General features: G+C 41.0%; 1 protein-coding gene across 3 annotated transcripts in view; it reads right to left on the minus strand.

Moving 5' to 3' along the window:
- The window catches only part of KAT2B (lysine acetyltransferase 2B), a 106,008-nt gene that overhangs the window by 63,908 nt on the left and 19,727 nt on the right, over window positions 1-22,373 (minus strand). For 2 of the 3 annotated variants that reach the window (XM_036898227.2, XM_036898228.2), the window contains exon 2: window positions 12,878-13,004. In XM_036898227.2, the coding sequence (XP_036754122.1) occupies window positions 12,878-13,004 (127 nt within the window). Of the gene's footprint in view, window positions 1-12,877; window positions 13,005-13,082; window positions 13,102-22,373 lie in introns of those variants that run through there. The other variant, XM_036898229.2, reaches the window with a different exon arrangement.

The following is a 22,373-nucleotide window of genomic DNA, read 5'->3' on the forward strand; positions in this document are numbered from 1 at the left end:
TATTTTGAGCATTTTGAGGAACCTCCATACTGCTTTCCACAATGGTTGAACTAATTTACATTCCCACCAGCAGTGTAGGAGGGTTCCCCTTTCTCCACAGCCTCGCCAACATTTGTTGTTGTTTGTCTTTTGGATGGCAGCCATCCTTACTGGTCTGAGGTGATATCTCATTGTAGTTTTAATTTGCATTTCTCTGATAACTAGCGATGTGGAGCATCTTTTCATGTGTCTGTTGGCCATCTGTATTTCTTTTTTGGAGAACTATCTGTTCAGTTCCTCTGCCCATTTTTTAATTGGATTATTTGTTTTTTGTTTGTTGAGGTGGGTGTGCTCTTCATATATTTTGGATATCAAGCTTTTATCAGATCTGTCATTTACAAATATATTCTCCCATACTGTAGGGTACCTTTTTGTTCTATTGATGGTGTCTTTTGCTCTACAGAAGCTTTTCAGCTTAATATAGTCCCACTTGTTCATTTTTGCTGTTGTTTTCCTTGCCCGGGGAGATATGTTCAAGAAGAGGTCACTCACGTTTATGTCTAAGAGATTTTTGCCTATGTTTTTTCTAAGAGTTTTATGTTTTCATGACTTACATTCAGGTCTTTGATCCATTTTGAATTTACTTGTGTGTATGGGGTTAGACAATGGTTCAGTTTCATTCTCTTACATGTAGCTGTCCAGTTTTGCCAGCACCATCTGTTGAAGAGACTGTCATTTCCCCATTGTATGTCCATGGCCCCTTTATCAAATATTAATTGACCATATATGTTTGGGTTAATGTCTGGAGTCTCTAATCTGTTCCACTGGTCTGTGGCTCTGTTCTTGTGCCAGTACCAAATTGTCTGATTACTATGGCTTTGTAGTAGAGCTTGAAGTTGGGGAGTGAGAACCCCCCAATTTTATTCTACTTTCTCAGGATTGCTTTGGCTATTCGGGATCTTTGGTGGTTCCATATGAATTTTTGAATTATTTGTTCCAGTTCGTTGAAGAATGTTGCTGGTAATTTGATAGGGATTGCATCAAATCTGTATATTGCTTTGGGCAGGATGGCCATTTTGATGATATTAATTCTTCCTAGCCAAGAGCATGGGATGATTTTCCATTTGTTAGTGTCCCCTTTAATTTCTTTTAAGAGTGTCTTGTAGTTTTCAGGGTATAGGTCTTTCACTTCTTTGGTTAGGTTTATTCCTAGGTATTTTATTCTTTTCGATTCAATTGTGAATGGAGTTGTTTTCCTGATTTTTCTTTCTATTCGTTCATTGTTAGTGTATAGGAAAGCCACAGATTTCTGTGTGTTAATTTTGTATCCTGTAACTTTGCTGTATTCCGATATCAGTTCTAGTAGTTTTGCAGTAGACTCTTTAGGGTTTTTATGTACAATATCATGTCATCTGCAAATAGTGACAGTTTAACTTCTTCTTTACCAATCTGGATTCCTTGTATTTCTTTGTTTTGTCTAATTGCCGTGGCTAGAACCTCCAGTACTATGTTGAATAAAAGTGGGGACAGTGGGCATCCCTGTCTTGTTCCCGATCTCCGAGAAAAAGCTTTCAGCTTCTCGCTGTTCAGTATGATGTTGGCTGTGGGTTTATCATATATGGCCTTTATTATGTTGAGGTACCTGCCCTCTATACCCATTTTGCTGAGAGTTTTCATCATGAATGGATGTTGAATTTTGTCAAATGCTTTTTCAGCATCTATGGAGATGATCACATGGTTTTTGTCCTTCTTTTTGTTGATGTGGTGGATGATGTTGATGGATTTTTGAATGTTGTACCATCGTTGCATCCCTGGGATGAATCCTACTTGGTCATGGTGTATCAGCCTTTTGATATATTTTTGAATTCGGATTGTTAATATTTTATTGAGTATTTTTGCATCCACGTTCATCAGGGATATTGGTCTGTAGTTTTCTTTTTTGGTGGGGTCTTGGCCTGGTTTTGGTATTAGGGTGATGTTGGCTTCATAGAATGAGTTTGGGAGTATTCTCTCCTCTTCTATTTTTTGGAAAACTTTAAGGAGAATGGGTATTATGTCTTCTCTGTGTGTCTGATAAAATTCCGAGGTAAATCCGTCTGGCCCAGGTGTTTTGTTCTTGGATAGTTTTTTGATTACCAATTCAATTTCGTTGCTGGTAAGTGGTCTGTTTAGATTTTCTGTTTCTTTCTGGGTCAGTCTTGGAAGGTTGTATTTTTCTAGGAAGTTGTCCATTTCTCCTAGGTTTTCCAGCTTGTTAGCATATACGTTTTCATAGTATTCTCTAATAATTCTTTGTATTTCTGTGGGGTCCGTCGTGATTTTTCCTTTCTCGTTTCTGATTCTGTTGTTGTGTGTTGATTCTCTTTTTCTCTTAATAAGTCTGGTTGAAGGCTTATCTATACTGTGTATTCTTTCAAAGAACCAGCTCTTGGTTTCATTGATTTTTGCTATTGTTTTATTCTTCTCAATTTTGTTTATTTCTTCTCTGATCTTTATTATGTCCCTCCTTCTGCTGACTTTAGGCCTCATTTGTTCTTCTTTTTCCAGTTTCAATAATTGTGATGTTAGACTATTCATTTGGGATTGTTCTTCCTTCTTCAAGTGTGTCTGGATTGCTATACACTTTCCTCTTAAGACTGCTTTCACTGCGTCCCACAGAAGTTGGGGCTTTGTGTTATTGTTGTCATTTGTTTCCATATATTCCCCTTGATCTCTATTTTAATTCGTTCATTGATCCATTGATTATTTAGGAGCATGTTGTTAAGCCTCCGTATGTTCGTGAGCCGTTTTACTTTCTTTGTACAAGTTATTTCTAGTTTTATGCCTTTGTGGTCTGAAAAGTTGGTTGGTAGGATTTCAATCTTTTGGAATTTACTGAGGCTCTTTTTGTGACCTAGTATGTGGTCTATTCTGGAGAATGTTCCATGTGCACTTGAGAAGAATGTATATCCTGTTGCTTTTGGATGTAGAGTTCTATAGATGTCTATTAGGTCCATCTGTTCTAGTGTGTTGTTCAGTGCCTCCGTGTCCTTACTTATTTTGTGTCCAGTGGATCTATCCTTTGTGGTGAGTGGCATGTTGAAGTCTCCTAAAATGAATGCATTGCATTCTATTTCCCCCTTTAGTTCTGTTAGTATTTGTTTCACATATGCTGATGCTCCTGTGTTGGGTGCATATATATTTAGAATGGTTATATCCTCTTGTTGAACTGAGCCCTTTATCATTATGTAGTGTCCTTCTTTATTTCTTGTTACTTTCTTTGTTTTGAAGTCTATTTTGTCTGATACTAGTACTGCAACCTGTGCTTTCTTCTCTCTGTTGTTTGCCTTAAATATGTTTTTCCATCCCTTGACTTTTAGTCTGTGCATGTCTTTGGATTTGAGGTGAGTTTCTTGTAATCAACATATAGATGGGTCTTGCTTTTTTATTCATTCTGTTACTCTGTGTCTTTTGATTGGTGCATTCAGTCCATTTACATTTAGGGTGACTATTGAAAGATATGTACTTATTGCCATTGCCGGCTTTAGATCTGTGGTTACCAAAGGTTCAAGGTTAGCTTCTTTAGTATCTTACTGCCTAACTTAGCTCGCTTATTGAGCTATTATATACACTGTCTGGAGATTCTTTTCTTCTCTCCCTTCTTATTCCTCCTACTCCATTGTTTATATGTTGGTTGTTTTATTCTGTGCTCTTTCGTGTTTCCTTTAACTGCTTTTAGTGGGTAGTTGATTTTATTTTTTGCCTTTAGTTAGTATTTGATTGGTCTGCTTTCTTTGCTGTGATTTTATTTTCTCTGGTGACATCTGTTTAGTCTTAGGAGTGCTCCCGTCTAGAATAGTCCCTCTAGAATACCTTGTAGAGGTGGTTTGTGGGAGGCAAATTCCCTCAACTTTTGCTTGTCTGGGAATTGTTTAATCCCTCCTTCATATTTAAGTGATAATTGTGCTGGATACAGTATCTTTGGTTCAAGGCCCTTCTGTTTCATTGCATTAAATATATCATGCCATTCTCTTCTGGCCTGTAAGGTTTCTGTTGAGAAGTCTGATGATAGCCTGATGGGTTTTCCTTTATAGGTGACCTTTTTCTCTCTAGCTGCCTTTAAAACTCTGTCCTTGTCCTTGATCTTTGCCATTTTAATTATCATGTGTCTTGTTGTTTTCCTCCTTGGGTCATTTCTGTTGGGAGTTCTGTGTATTTCCATGGTCTGTTCAATTACTTCCTCCCCCAGTTTGGGGAAGTTTTCAGCAATTATTTCTTCAAAGACACTTTCTATCCCTTTTTCTCTCTCTTCTTCTTCTGGTACCCCTATAATACGGATATTGTTCCTTTTGGATTGGTCACACAGTTCTCTTAATATTGTTTCATTCCTGGAGATCCTTTAATCTCTCTGTGTCAGCTTCTATGCATTCCTGTTCTCTGGTTTCTATTCCATCAATGCCCTCTTGCATCTTATCCATTCTGCTTATAAATCCTTCCAGAGTTTGTTTCACTTCTGTAATCTCCCTCCGGACTTCATCCCTTAGCTCTTGTGTATTTCTCTGCATCTCTGTCAGCATGTTTATGATTTTTATTTTGAATTCTTTTTCAGGAAGACTGGTTAGGTCTGTCTCCTCAGGTGTTGTCTCTGTAATCTTTGTCTGCCTCAAATTTTGCCTTTTCATGGCGATAGAGATAGTTTGCAGAGCTGGCATGAGTGACGGCTGGAAGAACTTCCCTTCTTGTTGGTTTGTGGCCCTCCTCTCCTGGGAGAACAGCGACCTCTAGTGGCTTGTGCTGGGTAGCTGCACGCAGACAGGGCTTCTGCTTTCTGCCCAGCTGCTATGGAGTTTATCTCATGTTGCTGTGGGTGTGGCCTGCCTCGGGCTGCTCCTCCAATATGATGGAGCCGCATTGGAGGGGGAATGGCCGGGAGGCTGTTTATCTCCATGAGGGGCCTCTGAGCTGCCCTGCTGTCCAGGGATTTAGGGTGCCTGGAGTTCCCTGCTGCTGGACTAAGTGGCCCAGGACGCTTCTGTCCAGTTTTGAGGTCCCTGTCCCTGTAAGACTTCCAAAAAGCACTCACTGTTCCTTGTCCCTGGGGCACCGGCTGCAGGGACCTGCTCACAGGTCTTACTGTCCTGTTTCCCTAGTATCCAGGACCCCACGCATGCACTGTGTCTGCACTCTGGTGCAGATGGCTAGGGCTGGCTATTTAACAGTCCTGGGCTCCCTCTCCCTCCCCGCTCCGAGTCCTCTCCTCCCGCCCGGAGCTGGGGTCTGGGGCGCTCAGGTCCTGCCAGGCCGCGGCTTGTATCTTACCCCCTTCATGAGGCGCTGGGTTCTCGCAGGTGTGGATGTGGTCTGGATGTTGTCCTATGTCTTCTGGTCTCTCTTTTAGGAAGAGTTGTCTTTGTTGTATTTTCAAAAATATATATGATTTTGGGAGGAGATTTCTGCTGCTCTACTCATGCCGCCATCTTGGCTCCGCCTCCCAAATGGGCCTGGATTTTGTTGGGAGTTTTTGTTTGGTTGTGTAGGAATTTTAAATCTTTTAGAAAGTCAAATCTATGTTTGGCATTTCTTTAAGGTCTTGCTTGCAAATGTCTTTCCTACATAACCAAAGATGCAAAAACGTTATCTTCTAGCTCTTGAACAGATTTTTTTTTAAATGTAAAACATTCCTCCACCAAAATGTCAAAGTCATAAAGGAACCCCCACATACACACACACACAAAATGCCTAGGAGCTGTTCCAGCCTGAAGGAGACTGTGGAGGTCTGCTGGAACAGTGTTATTTCTAGTAGGAAATATGCATTTGGACTTTGCCCCCTCTCCTGGCACAGAGTTCCAACACCTTTGCAATTTCCTAAGATATGAGTGAAATAAAGGTGAAAGGAGCGTCTTTTGTTATTTATAGCAAGTCCCTTACAGCCACACCTGAGTTTAGGGTCACTGGCCTTGTGGAAATTCTCCAAGGTGAGGGCTGGCTGCCAGAGGAACCGAACGAGTGAAGAGTGGGCTGCAATCTTCCCCCTACTGAGGGGAAAGGGTCTGGAGTCTGATTCAACCACCAACAGCCAATGACTTAACCAATCATGCCTATATGGTGGGGCCTCCGAAACACCCTAACTGAAGGGCTCTGGAGAGCTTCCAGGCAGGTGGACCATGGACACACGCAGGGGGTGACTGCCTGGAGAGGGCATGAGGGCTCCAAGCCTTCCCCCACACCTTCCCCTGGGCATCTCTTCCTTCTATGGGCTGTTCTTGAGTTGTATCCTTTTATAATAAACTGTAATCTAGTAAGTAAACAGTTTTCCTGAGTTTTGTGAGCTGCTCTGGAAAATTATCAGACCAGTGAAGGGGGTTGTGTGAACCTCCAATTCGTGGAACCGGTCCACCGGTCGGAGCATCCCAAGGCATCTGAAGGGACTGCACCTTTAACCACAGGCCATGTCAGAGCTGAGCTGAACTGGAGGGCACCCAGGGGGAGTCCACAGAGAGCTGGACAATTGCTTGGTGTGAAAATCCAGTGCAGCCAGTGTCAGAAGTACCCTGAACCATTGAGTAATCAAACTGTGTTTTCCTTCCACATGACAACTAGACATACAGGTGATCTAGACCAGATGCTTAATAGAGAGTAAAATATGCTAAGAAGGAGATTTGGGTGCCATCTGAGAAAAATGGAATACAGGCAGTAGGTTAGATAAAAGTATTGGATTAATGTTAAAATTTACTTTAGTTGGTAATGCGACTGAGGTTACATAAAGGAACAACACAGCCACGGCTCCCCAGTGTCCACTGTGTGCAGAGGGCAGGGGTGTCAGTCAGCAGACGGGGGGAGAGTCTGCTCTCCTCGTGTGTCTCAGGACAGGGACCCCGGGCTCCTCAGTGTTGTATCAGACTGCGAATACCCAGGATGCCACAGAGTGCGCCGCTGCCGAGAACCACTGTGGCAGCTGCCGCCTCGCTGGGAACAGGAAGTGCACTGTCACCGTGTGCTGTGACCCTCACCAAGCCCTGGCTCCATGAAAAGCAGTCTGCACCACTCCTGGGGACAGCTGGCCAGTCCTCACGTGCCCTGCTGTGTGAACAGGCAGCAGCTGGGCAGGCAGCTAACACGTCTCTGCTCCTTTGGACTGGAAAGAAAGCCAACGGCAACCACAGGACTTGTGAGCTGTTCAAACATATTTTTAAGTCATGGGATCTGAGGTCAAGGCTTGAAGAGGTAAAATGAATTCTCTCAGAAAAACCTTTTGACTGGTCTAATGTGCAAAAAAAGGGTGCAATTTAAAAGTGGTTTCCTCATTTGTAATCTCAGATCTGAAATGAACAAAAAGAGAAGTTTAAGATTAAGAGCCCTCGAGATAAGTTCAGTCCAAACAGAAGGCAAGCCCCATAATATGTACATTTAAATACTGTAGTAGCCACTTGAAAAAAGGTGAAAGTAATAGGTGTTACTGATTTTAAGAATACATTTTATTTAACCTAATCTCTACTGGAGTATTCATTTTGACATGTACTCAATACAAAAAATTAATAGTTGACATTCTTGGGTCATATTGAGTCTTTGGAACCAGTGTGCATTTTACACTTGAGCACATTTCAGTTCAAGCTGGCCTTGAATGCCCAGCACTACCCATGGCTGGGGCTGCTGTTCTGGACGGTGCAGGTACGGATTATAAACTATGGAAGCTCGCCTGCAAACAAATGCAAATGGCCATCTTTTGAGTATTACTGGATTCAATGAATATTTATCAGTGAAGGAATAAACCAAATTATGTCCAATTATTCCTAATAAACATATTAGGAAGTAGAGAAAGGGTCAGTCCTTAACATCAATCCAGTACTGAAAACCAACAACAGTATAAATAATTACAGTTGCACCTGAAGGAACCCTGCAGTACAGCTCCAAGAAGGCCTTTTCTCTCTACCAGGTTCTAGAAGAGTTAAACCTGGGAGGTGAGTAGGTTCCCCTGCTGGGAAGTGAAGGAAAGGTATTGAAGGTACAGGCAGGAGGTGTACAGACAGTTCAGAGAGCACGCCAGCAGCCCGGTGGCCAAAACTCAACCCGGGCGGCAGGGGAAAGGCTGGGCAGTAGGGGCCTAACAGATCCTGCATGCTCAGCTGAAATCAGATTTAATTCTGAGAATAACAGGAAGCTCACAGGGGTGAGCAGGAGGCTGTGATCAGGTCAGGTCACAACCTCCTTGGGAAGCCGGCAGCACAAGAATGGAGGCAGGGACCCAGGGGCTGCTGCAGGTACAACCAGAAGACACAGGAAACAGGCCTGAACCAGGCAGTGTTGGTTCAAAGAACCACTGGTGGGGGTGGGGGCACATGGACAGAACACCAACAGGGCTCTTCATGCCCAGAGGAAGACAGGGAAAAGTAACTTCTACCAAGTGAGCAGGAAAAATATTACCAGGTTGATCCCCGTAAAGCCTGCTGTCTCGGGGCAACTGTGACACTTATGTGTAAAAGGCAGCATGAGGGAATGGAGGGCATTAGTGTCAGTTCCCCCCGTCTACATCCTGCAGCTGCATGGCACAGGTGTGAAGGGGCACGAGGGGCTGATGATGGTGGGGGGTCTATGCAAACGTCGTAAGGCCAGAGACAATGGGCTGGTCACATGACTTGCCTGTGATTTAAATGTTTGACAGAGTCCAACAGAAAAATACTGGTAGTCCCTTCCTACTCTATACCATTCAAGAAATAAACTCTCACATAATTGTTAAGTGCTAGTCTTTAATTTCTGTGGAAAGTGTCTATTGTAAGTAAGCAGGTAAGCAAAGGTAAATAGTCAAATTTAATATGCAGTATGTTCTGGCACAGTACAAAACAATGGACTCCAAAATGACAACAAAAGTTCCAATTGTGTTTCGATCACAATGGAATGTTTCCTCTTTTCCTGGCCATAGTGGAGAACTGCTATTTGAAAAAACAATCCCATTAATATTAAGATAAAGAGAAATGTTTGGGCCATTGAAGTGCTTGTTGGGACCTTTTGTCAAATTTCTGGGAGTTGAATTTGACTGTCTCAATCCCAGATATCAGATAATGTCAGAGAACCTACTAGAATATTCTAGGTTAGATCTCTCCCATAGAAGTATAATGTGAGCCATACACGTAATTTTAAGTTTTCCAGGAGCAACACTGAAAAAAGAAACAGGTGAAATTTATCTTAGAGATACACTTTAACCCAATATCCAAGATAGTATCATTTCAACATGTGTATTAGTGAGATATTAATGAGATAGCTCACTTTTTTCATTCTAAGTTTTCAGAATCTGGTGTGTGTTCTACACTTAGAGCTCATCTCGATTTGGAGTAGCTATGTCTGCAGTACTCATTAGCCACTGGTAGCAAGTGACTAGGATATTGGACAGCATAGGTCTAGACTAACCATTTCATTCTGTGGATGAAGAAATGAACAGCAAAGAGGTTAGGGGATTGGTACACTACTGAGCAAGGCCTGGAATTATGTCCTAACTCCCACCTGAATGTTCTTTCCACTTGATCAGACTATTAGTCCCATGTGTTATACCCAGGAGACCCAGAGCATCAGACTAGGGCAGGCCACAGATGCCCAAGATGGAAGTGACTGTCAGGAGGCCCGTGAAGTCGGAGCTCTTTGTCCAAAGAACATGGATGGCTGAGTCAAAGGACACCCAGCAGTACACCAAGAGGATAGACATCATCTCAATCGATAAGCCTGAATGTTTTGTTCTGACAAGTCCAGCTTTACATACTGACACATGTGCATGATCCCTGGGGATGAAACCCACCAGGCTCAGAACAGTGTACACAAACTGAAATGTGTTTCAGAATTCAGGCATGCATGATGCTAACAGGATTCCCTAGATGCCAACCTCTACTTTGTTGCTATTATTTAAGAAGTAATCTACATGAAGAAGAAAAAATGTCTGGAACTTGCTTAAAATTATCTGGCTTTAAAAAAAAAGGTGGGGAAATGGAAACTGGCAAATGTTAATACTTGTTAAAGCTGGATGACAGGTACAAAGCATTTACTAAACTATTCCTTTTACCTTTACGTATGTGTGAAACCTTCTGTAATAAAATGTTTTTTAAAAGTGGGAGTGGGGAGGGAAGAGGAGGCATAACTCAGAAAAAGGTTTTCTAGATGACAGTAAGACCAATAAACAAACTAAGTCATTCCAGCAATAATTCCAAGGGTACTTGAAAATGTGCAGAAATTCCTGTTTTAAGAAAACAGACTGAAGGAAGATGGGAGAAAAGGGAAGGGAAAGGAAGGAGACTGAGAATTACTTTTGTAATACCTATAACCCCAACACCCTGAGAAGGGCCCCGTCAGCAACTCAACACACATCTTTCCAGATTGCATCCTGTTCATATACATTAAAATACATGTCATATTTTCTTAACTAATAAAATATTATGCTCATGACACTGTCTTGAGTCCTGCCTGCATCTGGGATGCCCACCTCCCATGGAGTTCTCTGAGGGTTGGGCATGTGACAGACACAATGCCCATCAGATCCCCTCCTCTGGGGATTTAAATCCTGAACCACCACCCAGGGGGTCAGATGTGGTGGAGCTGCAGCACCAGTGGTGGTGTCCTGGGCAGAAGGTTCTGGAATTCCTGCAGCCGAGATCCCTAGACCAGACTGGAACCAGGCTTCCCTTTGTTTTCAGCTTCTGGGAGCTACCAGGACCCTTTACTTAAACACTATTTCCTTACTTAAACTAGACAAAATTCATATGTCATCTGAAGTGAACAAACCCTTAGTGTACGGTAATACTATTATTAATAAGAAGAGCTAATAATAATGTGCTAATTTGCCAGGCACTGTTCTTAACATTTTTATATGTATTATCTCATTTAATCCCCACAACAATATCCTAGGAGGTAAATACTATTATTAACTCCATTTTAGAGCTGACAAAATGGAGGTCCAGGCAGATTATACAATATGTCCCAACTCCCGACCACTGGTTGTAGAGCCGGAATTTCTGCTCAGGCTGGTGGATCCTTTAATTTAGTCCTAAATTATAAAACCTGCAATTAAGCTGCTTTAGGACCTGCTTTTTATCATTAATTACATGTTAAGAATGTTCTTCTGTGTTGGAAAAGACATCTTTTTGTAATAGCTGTATGGAATTTTATAATATAGCTTTTCATAATTCAACTCATAATATTATGAAAAGACTATAATAACCATCGTTTTAGTTTAACTCAAGAGCACATCTTAATTTATATGTAGGTTAAATTTCTGGCAAAGATTTGCCAGGTCAAATCTTTTCTTTCTATCTAGATCATGTGTTGTCAAATAAGGGTATTTGTTTTCAAAGCTTGTTGAGAAATACAAAAATTGTCAAATAAGGGTATTTGTTTTCAAAGCTTGTTGAGAAATACAAAACAGAACAAGGTTGGCTTTCCTAGATAAAAGGCTGTTTCTGCCTTCGGGCATTCATGTGTGTTTACACACTTATGGGCTCAGAATGGAGAGAACGTGCTCTGCTAAGAAAGAGGACTCTGTTTTTGAATGTTAATTAATGTAGGATAATCTGATTTCTCAATCAATATCAAGTACAGTTCAAGCCCAGTGCTTAAGGAGTTCTTGAGTCCAGCTTTTTATTGCATCATATTTCCTGAGGCAGTTCTAAAGAGCATTCACTTCTGGGATCAACTGTGAAAAGATTAGTTGCATGCCAAGGTGTTTCTGTAACTTTTGGAATCTTTTCTTTGCCAATGCTGCTTCAAAAATCAGAACTTACATTACTTTAGACACCATATAAACCCACACCATGATGTAACTATTAGTATGTCTTATTTTTTTTGTGGGATCGATGTTCTCTAGTTCCTTTTTCAGAAGGTTACTCCAGTACAGCAGCTTCTGGGAAAATCACACCATCTACTTTTTTGCTCTACAAGTATGAAAATGCTCTCCAGATAAGTATAAGATAAACCTTGGACCCAACACAATGCTAACCTTGAAGGCTGATAATACATCTGATGTCAGCAGAAAGCTTGAGAGAAGATGTCAAAAAGAAGCCACCTACTTATAAATGGTCATGTAGAAAAAGCCACTTTAGGGAGAACATTCTACCTGGCACTACATCCTTATAATACTGGATAGGAAACTAGACACACAGATATTCTTTGGGGGATGGGATAACTGAAGGTAGAAGAGAAAGTATAAAATTCCAAAATCCTTTATGAACTAGAACTTTAATATCTGGGAAAACTAATTACTCATTAACTTTATCTACTCAAACAAAATACAATTAAAAAAAAATCTTTATCCTCAAAGCAGTATCAAGACAAGAGTATATTAGCAAAGTCCTCTTGAGTAACTGGCAGAGCCTATCTTGCCAAACTGACAATGATTATCTTGCAGGGACAGATAAGAACGTTGAAAGGGAAACCGCAAGTAAATATTTACCAAGCACAGCTCCAATGAAGAAAGAGCTACTAGATGCCAGAAACTAAAGAATATGCAGATAAAATAAAGCCCTTCCAGAAAGTTTAGGGAATTGGAAAATAATAATAATAATGATAATCAGACAACAAGTAGTTAAGGTTTCAACCATGCAGGTCAAAGACCTTCAGTCACCATCAGATGAATCAGGACATGTTACACATCATTCTCACTGGCTCAGCTGTCCTGGTTCACCTTATTTGGCAATCCCCCCGGGGTGAAACCCAGCTTTTAGGGAAAGGGGGAAAAGGTGGACAAGGAGTCAGTGCAAACAGCACAGGGTTTGTCTTTCACAGGAAGCCCTCCCCAGCAAATTCACAGAACTGAAGAGACACCGTTGTTTTTGTGCATATAGATATAAAAGGCGTGCAAGTTTGGTTAGCCCACGGAATTCTGCACGTCAGAACTATCCGACAATAATGACATCGTTAGAGATGCCTTGAAGAGTCAGGAACTCACCTAGGGCATGGCTACAGCTCCGGCAGGATTCTGTTAGGCTGACAATTATCTGCTGCAGATCGGCTCTGGGGGGAGTGGGAGAAGGGTTGGGGTTTTTCCAGCCATTACATTTACAAGACTCTTCAGCCTGAAAAAGGAACAAAGAGATAAAATTATGTTAACAGGCAGCAATGGACTGAATGTTTTACATGAGAACAATACACACCAGTTATGAGACAGCTACCCTCCCTGCTCCTGACTTTGTAATTTTCTGTAAATGCACAAGAAACAAAAACAGAGAAAAGGCAAAGAGGGTGTTTGAACCAGCTGTTTTTTTGGTTTTTTGGTTTGGTTTGTTTTCTGCTCAGCCAGCAGACCCATACACTTGGTACCACTGCCCCAAGCTGATGCCCGTGGAGTAGTCAGTTCCAAGAAGTCCATCTGGAAAGCTTCCCAAAGCAACAAGCCAGAGTCCTAAGGTCCTTGGAACACAGCTGGGGACAGGCCACAACTGAGCCCTGAAGGCTCCCAGGCTCCAGCTGCACTCTGGCCATGGACGAACAGGGAAGCCTAAAGGACTGACAAAGGCAGCGACCTAGGGACAGGAGGAGGGAGACACCAAGCTGAAGCCACACCTGTAGGCACCTGCAGGTCCTCGGTGGGCTCCCAGCTTTAGAAATGGAGTAGGCCTCAGCATGTAGTCTGGGAGTCCCACCTATGCATATTTCCCAGGTTTCCTAGTACTAGAACACTGTTATTTTATTAACATGTAAAAGAAATCTGCCTTAACTTTTTCCACATAGTCTGCACACTTCTTTATCTTCTTAGAGAACAGTGCATATGATTTAGCCTTTTGTGGTGACTTGGGTCATGAAGTGGAGGACAAGCATGGATACTGAATATTCTCAGTTACTCTGCCAAGCTGCCACACTCAGGGGCCTAAGCAGAGGTAGGCTGGCATGCCACATGGAGGGGGCTCCGTCACTGAGAACCCTTAGGCCCGTTGCCTGCTATCCTTACCAATTCATCACTATTTTACCTACTGACTCACATGTGCTGCGTCTGGAAAACCGAAAATTAATTGTTGGAATAACATGTAATATAGGCTGATTCATTCTAAGTGACAGCCTTCTATGTATACTGCCCAGTATGGCAACTACTAGCCACATGTGGGTCCTGAGCCCTTGAAGAGTGGCCAGTCCAGACTGGGACATACTGTAGATGTAAAATACATACCAGATTCAGAAAATGAGTGCAAAAATAAAATAAACACCTTGTTAGTAATTTTCACATTGATTACCTGTTTAAATGTTAATATTTTAGATACAAAGAGTTAAATAAAAGATATTCATTTGACTTGTTTAAACAGTTAATCCATTTAACCTATTCCTTTTTACATTTTAAATGTGGCTACTGGAACATTATAATGACATATGTGGTTCATATTATACTCCTGCTGGGCAGCACTTGTCTGTTCAATAAATTGCATAGATTTTCGTGCCTAGGCTTTGCATTACATCTCTGTTCCCTCAGAGGTCTTTTCTCCTTGCATTGGCTCCCCCTAGCCTGCGCACCAGATGGCTAAAGTGACTGAGTCTGATTTGTAGAAAATTCCAGAATGGCTACTCTTAACCGCATACAGAAAATTCTCCAAGACAAGGACAGTTTCTGAAGTGTGTGCATATACAGGAGAATCAGATAAGAAAGAATAAGTAATTGGTAAGGCAAGAAGAGTCAAAATGGAAGAAGAAAAATATTGCTTTTAAAAATTAAGTCCTTTTCAGTGGACCCCGTAAATCTGGCAAGTCCAACCTAACTGCCTCTCACATTCCCGTGCAATGAGGACAGAGAAGTCAGGACCAAAGGACAGACTTTAGATCAGTAACCCCAAAGAGCACAACACCCAATGTGTAATTCAAGTGACCCTCTTCTGTTTGGCCAGGCATCCGGGAAGACCTGACTATTACCCCCTCTGCTCTGTTATTAAGTTGAACTGAGCCTTAAAATTCTCTGCAATGAGCCGCCACCTCTCTAGAGTTTGGAAAGGTCGCAGAAGCCATGTTCAGGAGAGGGACTCTCAGGAGAACTTACACCCGAGAAAGCATTGCTTAATCTCTGTGGAGGTGGAGGAAGCACCCCAATTGTGGACCACTCCTCTCCTAGTCATGGGACTCTTGCAGCCTAGGGCTTTTCTGAGCATTTGATCTGATCTAGAATGCCCTATCCAAAAAGGCCTTTGGTTACAAAAAGAAAAATGATAGCAAAACAGTCCCAACAAATCAAGTATAACAGGCCAAACCTCAGTAGGGAAATCGTGATGGCCCAAAACCTGATCTTGGAGAACTGAATTCCAAGCCAAAGCACCACTTTGCATATTGAGTCATTCCTTGGACAGGACGTTCTGAGGGCTACTATGTGCCAGGTACCTAAGGGAACAGACAGAGATCCTGCCCTCTAGAGCCGACAGTGGGATGGGTGTGGGGAGGTGGGGCGTGGCAAAGAGGCAACACAAATAAGTAAATTATAACTTATATAGGGGATGAGAAAGTGATGGTGCTGTGGAAAGAATGAGGAAGAGAAGGGTGAAGGGCAGGTGGAGGCAGGTGGGCTAGAACTGTAACTGGGCCTCTTTGAGGAGGTGGCAATAAAGCCATGGCTTGAAGGAGCAGAGGGAGTGACTGTTAGACACCTGATTAGAGTGTCCCAGGCAGAGGGAACAGCGAGTGCAAAGGCAAGAGAGCCTGCCTTGCTCGACTGAGAGCAAAGGCCAGCATGGCTAGAGCGCAGTGAGTAAAGGGAAGAGCTGTAGAAGTCAAAGTAAAGGAATCCCATAAGGCCTTGTGGGCAATTAAAAGAGCTGTGGCTTGGTTACTTGATCTGTTCTCTCCCCCTCTGACAGGACCCTGGGGCTTGAAACAGGGATAAGGACAGAATGCAAGGACAGTAAGCAAAGTGTCTCCCAACTCATTTCCTTCCCTTTCACCTTTTCCTGTAGTCATTAGGGTAAAGCATCCCCACTTTCTCTTTTCCTTTAGCAGCAGTCGTTGAAGCTAAAACAACAACACAATCCATACATTTCCCTGCCGCTAACACATGACCAAATCACTCCATTTTCCTTTATTTTCAACTTCCAACCCAGAATCAACTATGCATTCTATTACACAGGTAAGCACAATAATTCTTAATATAGTCCAGAAGTTATAAATCTCCATGATATCTGGGTAGAAAGGAATATTAATACCTTAACCAAGGCCCACCAAGGGAACAGAGGATTCTCCTTGCATTATCATACAGATGCCAGGTCATCTAGTCAAGAGTTATCATCATCACTTACAAAGACCCAAGATTTACACTAGGGTTAAGGGTCAGGTGGGTCATGACTGAAGTTTAAAACTCCAAGAAATTGGAATAATCTGGGAGTCTGTCCTCATTCTCCTTGGTAACCACCGTAGTTGGATAAACATGATAGGTTTTGCATCTCTGCACATCAGCACCTACAGCCTAGGGCTCCTTCTCTGGCAAGTTGTCTACAGGCAGGAAGTAAAACTGGCAGGAACTCTGTGGTGGACCAGAATAAAAGCAGCCACAGCCAGCATGTGTAACTCCACAGTCTCAGAGGCAGTGGCCTAGTTAGGCATGAAGTTCCTTCATTACAAGGAAGCTTGTGAAGCCAACTTGCTCTGAATCAACCCCAAAGTATTGATGGCCTATGTACTCCCCCTCTACAAGACCCACCAACCTTGACAAAGTCTCATGCTTTGGTTCAAAGGTATGAGTCCACAGGGGAGAGATCTCTAAGTACTGTGCTTGGGGTTGATGCTCATGGACCACACCATTGCTTCCACACAAGACAGTGATAGGACTGGCCTGTCTCAGGGGACGTGCTAATGGGGAGTGCTTGCTCTGTATCTGAAGAGTGGGTGTGAAGAATGCATACAGAGGAATGGGCAAAGAGTAGACAGAATATGAATTTCCTACTGCCATGCACCATCTATCTAATTATTCTTCCAACACTAAATGAGCACCTACTACATGTCAATCACAGGATAGGAAACTGAGGACACAAGAGTTCTGCAAAAATAAAAATCTATCTTTAGAGACACACTGGAATTACTCAGGGGCTCCTTTAAGCCTGATACCCATACTTAACTTCTAACCAATTAAATCAGAATCTCTGGGGATAGGTCCCAGGCATAGATATTTTAACCAAGTGATTCCAAGGTATACCCAAGATTGAGTGTCTCTGATCTCAAGAAAGGGATACTAGTAATGGGTCCATTAAAAAACAACATGCTAACAGGGGCACGTCAAGGAGATCGACACAGACAAGGGGCCATTCAGGTGGGTTGAGAAGGGGAAGAACATTTATTTTCAGAAGGGAGAGAGCCTGTGTGTTCTTCAGAACACGCCTCTTACCACTTTTCTCATGTAGACTTAAATATGCAGGTGCCTGCTTCCACCAAAATGTTTCTATATAATGGGAGATCCCTGATACCCACCTGAAGCAGGGTAAGAGAGGGGAAAAGAGGGAAGTTAACTCCTCTGGGTCAGAATTTTCTAGGATTTTTTGAAGAGGATAGAATAGAAGAATACACATAGTTTAAAATTCTATGATTATCACTATGGACAAATGTTATAAAAAAATTACTCCCTTTTTTTTTCAGATCCTGTCACATAGATCTGTTGTCCCTTGCTTTTTTTCATCATACTATTAATCTTAAAAATTCAACCTAAATTAAAAACAGAGGTTGAGAACTACTGGCCTAGAATAAATAAGACTCTGGGGTTGAACCAAGTAGATGATGCATATCTACTCCTCCTGAAGCTCTGCCTAGCAACAGATTCCTGGAAATTTTCCCAGATAGCTTTGTGGAAAGAGATGGATCTTCCTGCAAAGCCTGAGAACGAGAATATTCTTTCAAGCTATCCTGCCTTCCTCAGATGCTGGAGGAGCAAAGAAGCCAGGGACAGAGAAAAGGGGTGGGCAAACAAGGCAGACATGCAGTTTGAGATTATCCTCCATTAGAAGAGAGACTGGCCAGAGGCTGTGGAAAGGCATCCTTTCTCAGCACTCCTGCAAGGCTTTCCCTTTCTCACTGTGCCTCAGTGCCCTGCCCTCAACAGACCCAGAGCAGCAACAGGAGAAGGAGCAGAGGCAGAGTCACGGTCAGCAAAATGTTTCAGCTTGGGTTAAAGTTGGTAGAAAGGTGTCAGGTGACAGAATACAGGATCAACGCCGTAGTCAAGGTTACAGTCCTATAAAGCCAGTTTCTAATCTTAGCTCCAACATTTACCTGTGTGAGCCCTGGGCTCACACTTCACCTCTCCATGCTTACCAGTCTTTAAAATGGGTATAAAAATACCTATTTCATAAGACTGTTGGGGCACTAAGTCATCAATGTGGGTAGGGGCTGAATAACTGGAAGTAGTAATAAGGATGATGATGGCACTGACAGATAGTGATAATACATGAGGAGTGCCCTGTTAGGGGAAGGGAGAGTAGGGGTAAAGGGCTTTGTAAGTCAGGATGAGCTGTGACAGCTAACACCTTAAAGCTAGTACTTGTAAGAGGAGGCAACGAATGAAAGTAGCCTGAGGACACTGGCCCCAATCCCAATGGCACAGGCTCACAGCTCTTACTGAACTAATGATGGGACAGCTTACAAACAAAGTTATGCTCCTCACAGAGTAAGTCAGCTCCACTCCACTACAGGTGAACGCAATGGGAAGTCACTCAAAAGGCTCACTGAAGGATCTTAATGGACATTTTTGTAACAAAGCAGAAGTGAAGAGAAAGAGATGGCTCTGCTACATATACACAGTTAGCCAATAAGAACATCATATATCAAAATCCATGTATAGTCAAGGTAACATATAAAGGGAAACATTATACCCTAAATGCATTTATGGGGACAATCGATTAAAAATAAATGAACTAACCAACTCAATAATCTAGAAAATGAGTAACAAAATAAATTTAAGGAAAAGAAAAAAAAAGGAATTAATGTAAAAAAAAAAGTTAAGGAAATTAATAACAAACAAAATCATACACCTAACCACTATAATGAATAATTGATTTTTGAAAAGACTATAAAATAAACCCTTGGCAAGTCTAATCAAGGGGGTAAAAACATTCAAGACAAAACAAAGAAAAAAAAGTGAAAAAGGTAAAACTACAGATTTTATAACTATAAATAAGTACTCTATAGAATGTTATACCAATAAATTTGAGAAACTAGATGAAACAGGTGATTGACTTCCTAGGAAAATACTAATTATCAAACCTGACTTAATAAGTAAGGTTTCCTAACAACCCTAGAAAAAAGTGAAAAGGCAGTCAAAATCTGCTCCTAAAAAAAGACCCCAAGTCCAGATGGTTTTATAGGGAAGTTCTAGTTAACTCTCAAGGATTATCCAACATAAATATAATGTAAACAACATGTAAAATTTAAAATTTCCTAGTCACCACATCTTAAAAGGTAAAAGAAATAGGTGACAATTTAAATAAATTCAACTTAACACTTTCAAAATATTTTAATTTTAACATGTTACTGGTATAAAAACTTTATTAATAAGACAGTTTACATAGCTTATTATGTGAAACCTTCAATATCCAAGGAATATATAACAACACATCTCAATTCAGACTAGCCATGATTCAGGTGCTCAGTGGTCATCTGTGACTGGTGGCTACTGCCATACTGGACAGCAGGAGACCAGGTCATTCCTCTGTAAACTGTTAGCATTAGTAAAAGATGAAAAGCTCACATGTCACTCTATGAATCCAGTATAACCCTGACACTAAAGCAGAATACGGAAAGCCAAAAACACTGAAAACAAAAACAAAAGCAAAAACTGAAATAAAACATTTGTAAACCAAAACCCAAGAGTACACAATTAAAATTATGCATCTTGATTGGTACATAAGTAAATGATGTTTATTATAGGATGCAAAGATAGATCATTTCAAACAAAATAATATTAACAAAATAAAGGAAGAAAAAATAATTACATTGGATGCCCAAAAGAGGCCTTTCATAAAATATATAATAACATCAATTCCTGATTTAAAAAAAAAATAGCAAACCTGGTATAGAAGGAAATTATCTCAACTTGAAAATGAACATTATACTAAATACAGACATAAAATCATTTCTATTAAAGTTACCAAAACAAGGAAGACCTCAGTGTCCACTGTTCAACAATATACTGGAAGTACACAAAAACTATAAAAATTGGTAAAACAATTCTTAGAGATTACCAAAACTAATGAAGAAATCAATAAATTGTCCAGATAATAAGATCAACATATAAAAATCAGAAGCTTTTCTCTCTATCAGTAATAACCACTTAAAAAATATAATAAGGAAAAAAGACCCTAATTGTAAGCACCATCAAATGCTTAGGAACAAATCTGCAAGCAAATGAGGAAAACACATACAGAAAACTACTTTCTTTCTATTAAAGATGAATAAATGAAGAAATACGCATTGATAGGAAGTCTCAATATTAAAAGACATCAATTCTCAAACAAATCTATAAATTTTGTAAATCAGATCAGTTAAGAGAATATATACCTACAACATATGTAGCAAAGTATTAACATTCAGAATATATAAAGATCATTTATAAAACAGTAAGAAAAAGGCAGTGTGATAGAAAAAAACAGCAAATCCAGATGGCTCAAAGAAAAATGAATGCTCATAGCAAATAAACCAATACAAAATGGTCAAAGTAACCAGTAATGGAGAAACGAAAAATTAAAAAGCCTGTGATCTATCTCCTCATACTAATTAGATTGGCAAAAAAATAAAGAGGCTGACACTGATAATATCCAGATGTGAGGAAACATATGCCCCCATATACTGTGTATGGGAAGAATCACTGGAACAGCCTTCCAGAAGCCAAACTGGGATGTTCATGACCTTTGACCCAATGCACTACTAGGAAGCTCTCCTGTAAAAATAGTCACATGTACCCAATGATCCCTGTATACTATTTACAGAGTAAAAGAAAAATACATGTCAGCTAAAATCTGACCAACAGCTTTATTCAATTTTATTAAATTATGTAGATTGGTACCACAGACTATTATGCCACCTTTATCAAGAATGAGGCTAACTATTGTCCTAATGTGGAACCTCTCAGGTCCTTGTGAGTGCAGAAAAGGTAAATTATAAACAACACACAGCATAATCCAATGGATATTTTTTAGAAATAAATGAGTAAGCAAGTACATATGTGGATATATAGAGGAACCAGACAAACACCTACCGGGGGAGATGGGGGCAAACATGGGGAAGTGGAGGGGACAGGCACACTGTACTTGACATCCATATGCATGGGCTGCTTACTAATTTTCTTTAGCATTGATTCACTGAGGGGAAAACATATTTCCAGAAAATTTCCAATGATAATAACAGGGGTACAGCAGAAATCAGCTGGGGGGAGAGGAAGTAGGAACCACATCCTTACCACAAACTCTTTAAAGTATTCAAGGATCCCTAACTTTTCTCCCTGTAGAGTTGCTTATAAGCCCCTCCTCCCCTCACTGAGGTTCAAGCCAGAAAGTAACAAGCTTGCAATTCTTGGATAAGACAATATCTTCAGAGATATAAATCTTAACTTCTTGATTGCAACAGGCTTAGAACAATCATCCCAGAAAGAAAAGTGTGTGCCTTCTTGTCTTAACACGACAGAGAAGAACAGCCCTGTTCACTGTGCAGGCGGGGAGGGGTGAGGTTGGGGGGCTGCTGATAAATGGTGGGTCACCAATCTCACGGCAGGGAGATTTGGAATAATGAAGTCTTATGTTCCCTGTACTCCATAAAAAATGTTGCATCCCAAATATAACCACACTTATTTAAGCCACTTGTGATGGAAGCATTTAATGAATTCTACCAACAATAAATACTGATGCTTAAAAATGTTACTGGATAAAGGACTTTTCTTTCAAAACTGGCTCATTTTGCTTCCTCCATTGAGTCTTGGGACCCCAGGAGATTTATAAAGTAAATTTTTATTTCTCTTCTTCATAACAACTGGGACTTTTTCCAAATAAATAGAAAATTCCTTGAGAACCAAGAGGAGGATCAAGGGAGTGAGAGAAGAAAGAAGAGAGGGAGAAAACACAGCAAACCGAGAGGCATAAAAGCTTGTCAGCACCACAGCCACAAGCTGGGATCCCGTCTTCCAAGGGCAGCAGAGCCGAGCTGCTCTGTACTGTCCTTATAACGCACACACTGGCTTTCAAAGTCTTAGTGTCAAAGAAGAAAAAAGAATGTTTATATTATCTCCTTAGGAATTCTTTTATAGTGACTACATGTTATAATGCTATTCTGGAATATTAGGTTAAATGAAACATTGAAATTAATGAAATTTAATTGTGGGCTTTTCTCTCTCTCTTTTTTTTTTTTTTTTAATGTGGTACACTGGGCTGAACAAAGCTCAAGACCATCTGGGACCCCAGAATGGGACCTTATTAGGAAAGAGTCTGCAGAAATTATTACTTAAGGAT

Source organism: Manis pentadactyla, chromosome 14 (genome assembly GCF_030020395.1).
Source record: "Manis pentadactyla isolate mManPen7 chromosome 14, mManPen7.hap1, whole genome shotgun sequence".
Lineage (NCBI taxonomy): Eukaryota > Metazoa > Chordata > Mammalia > Pholidota > Manidae > Manis > Manis pentadactyla.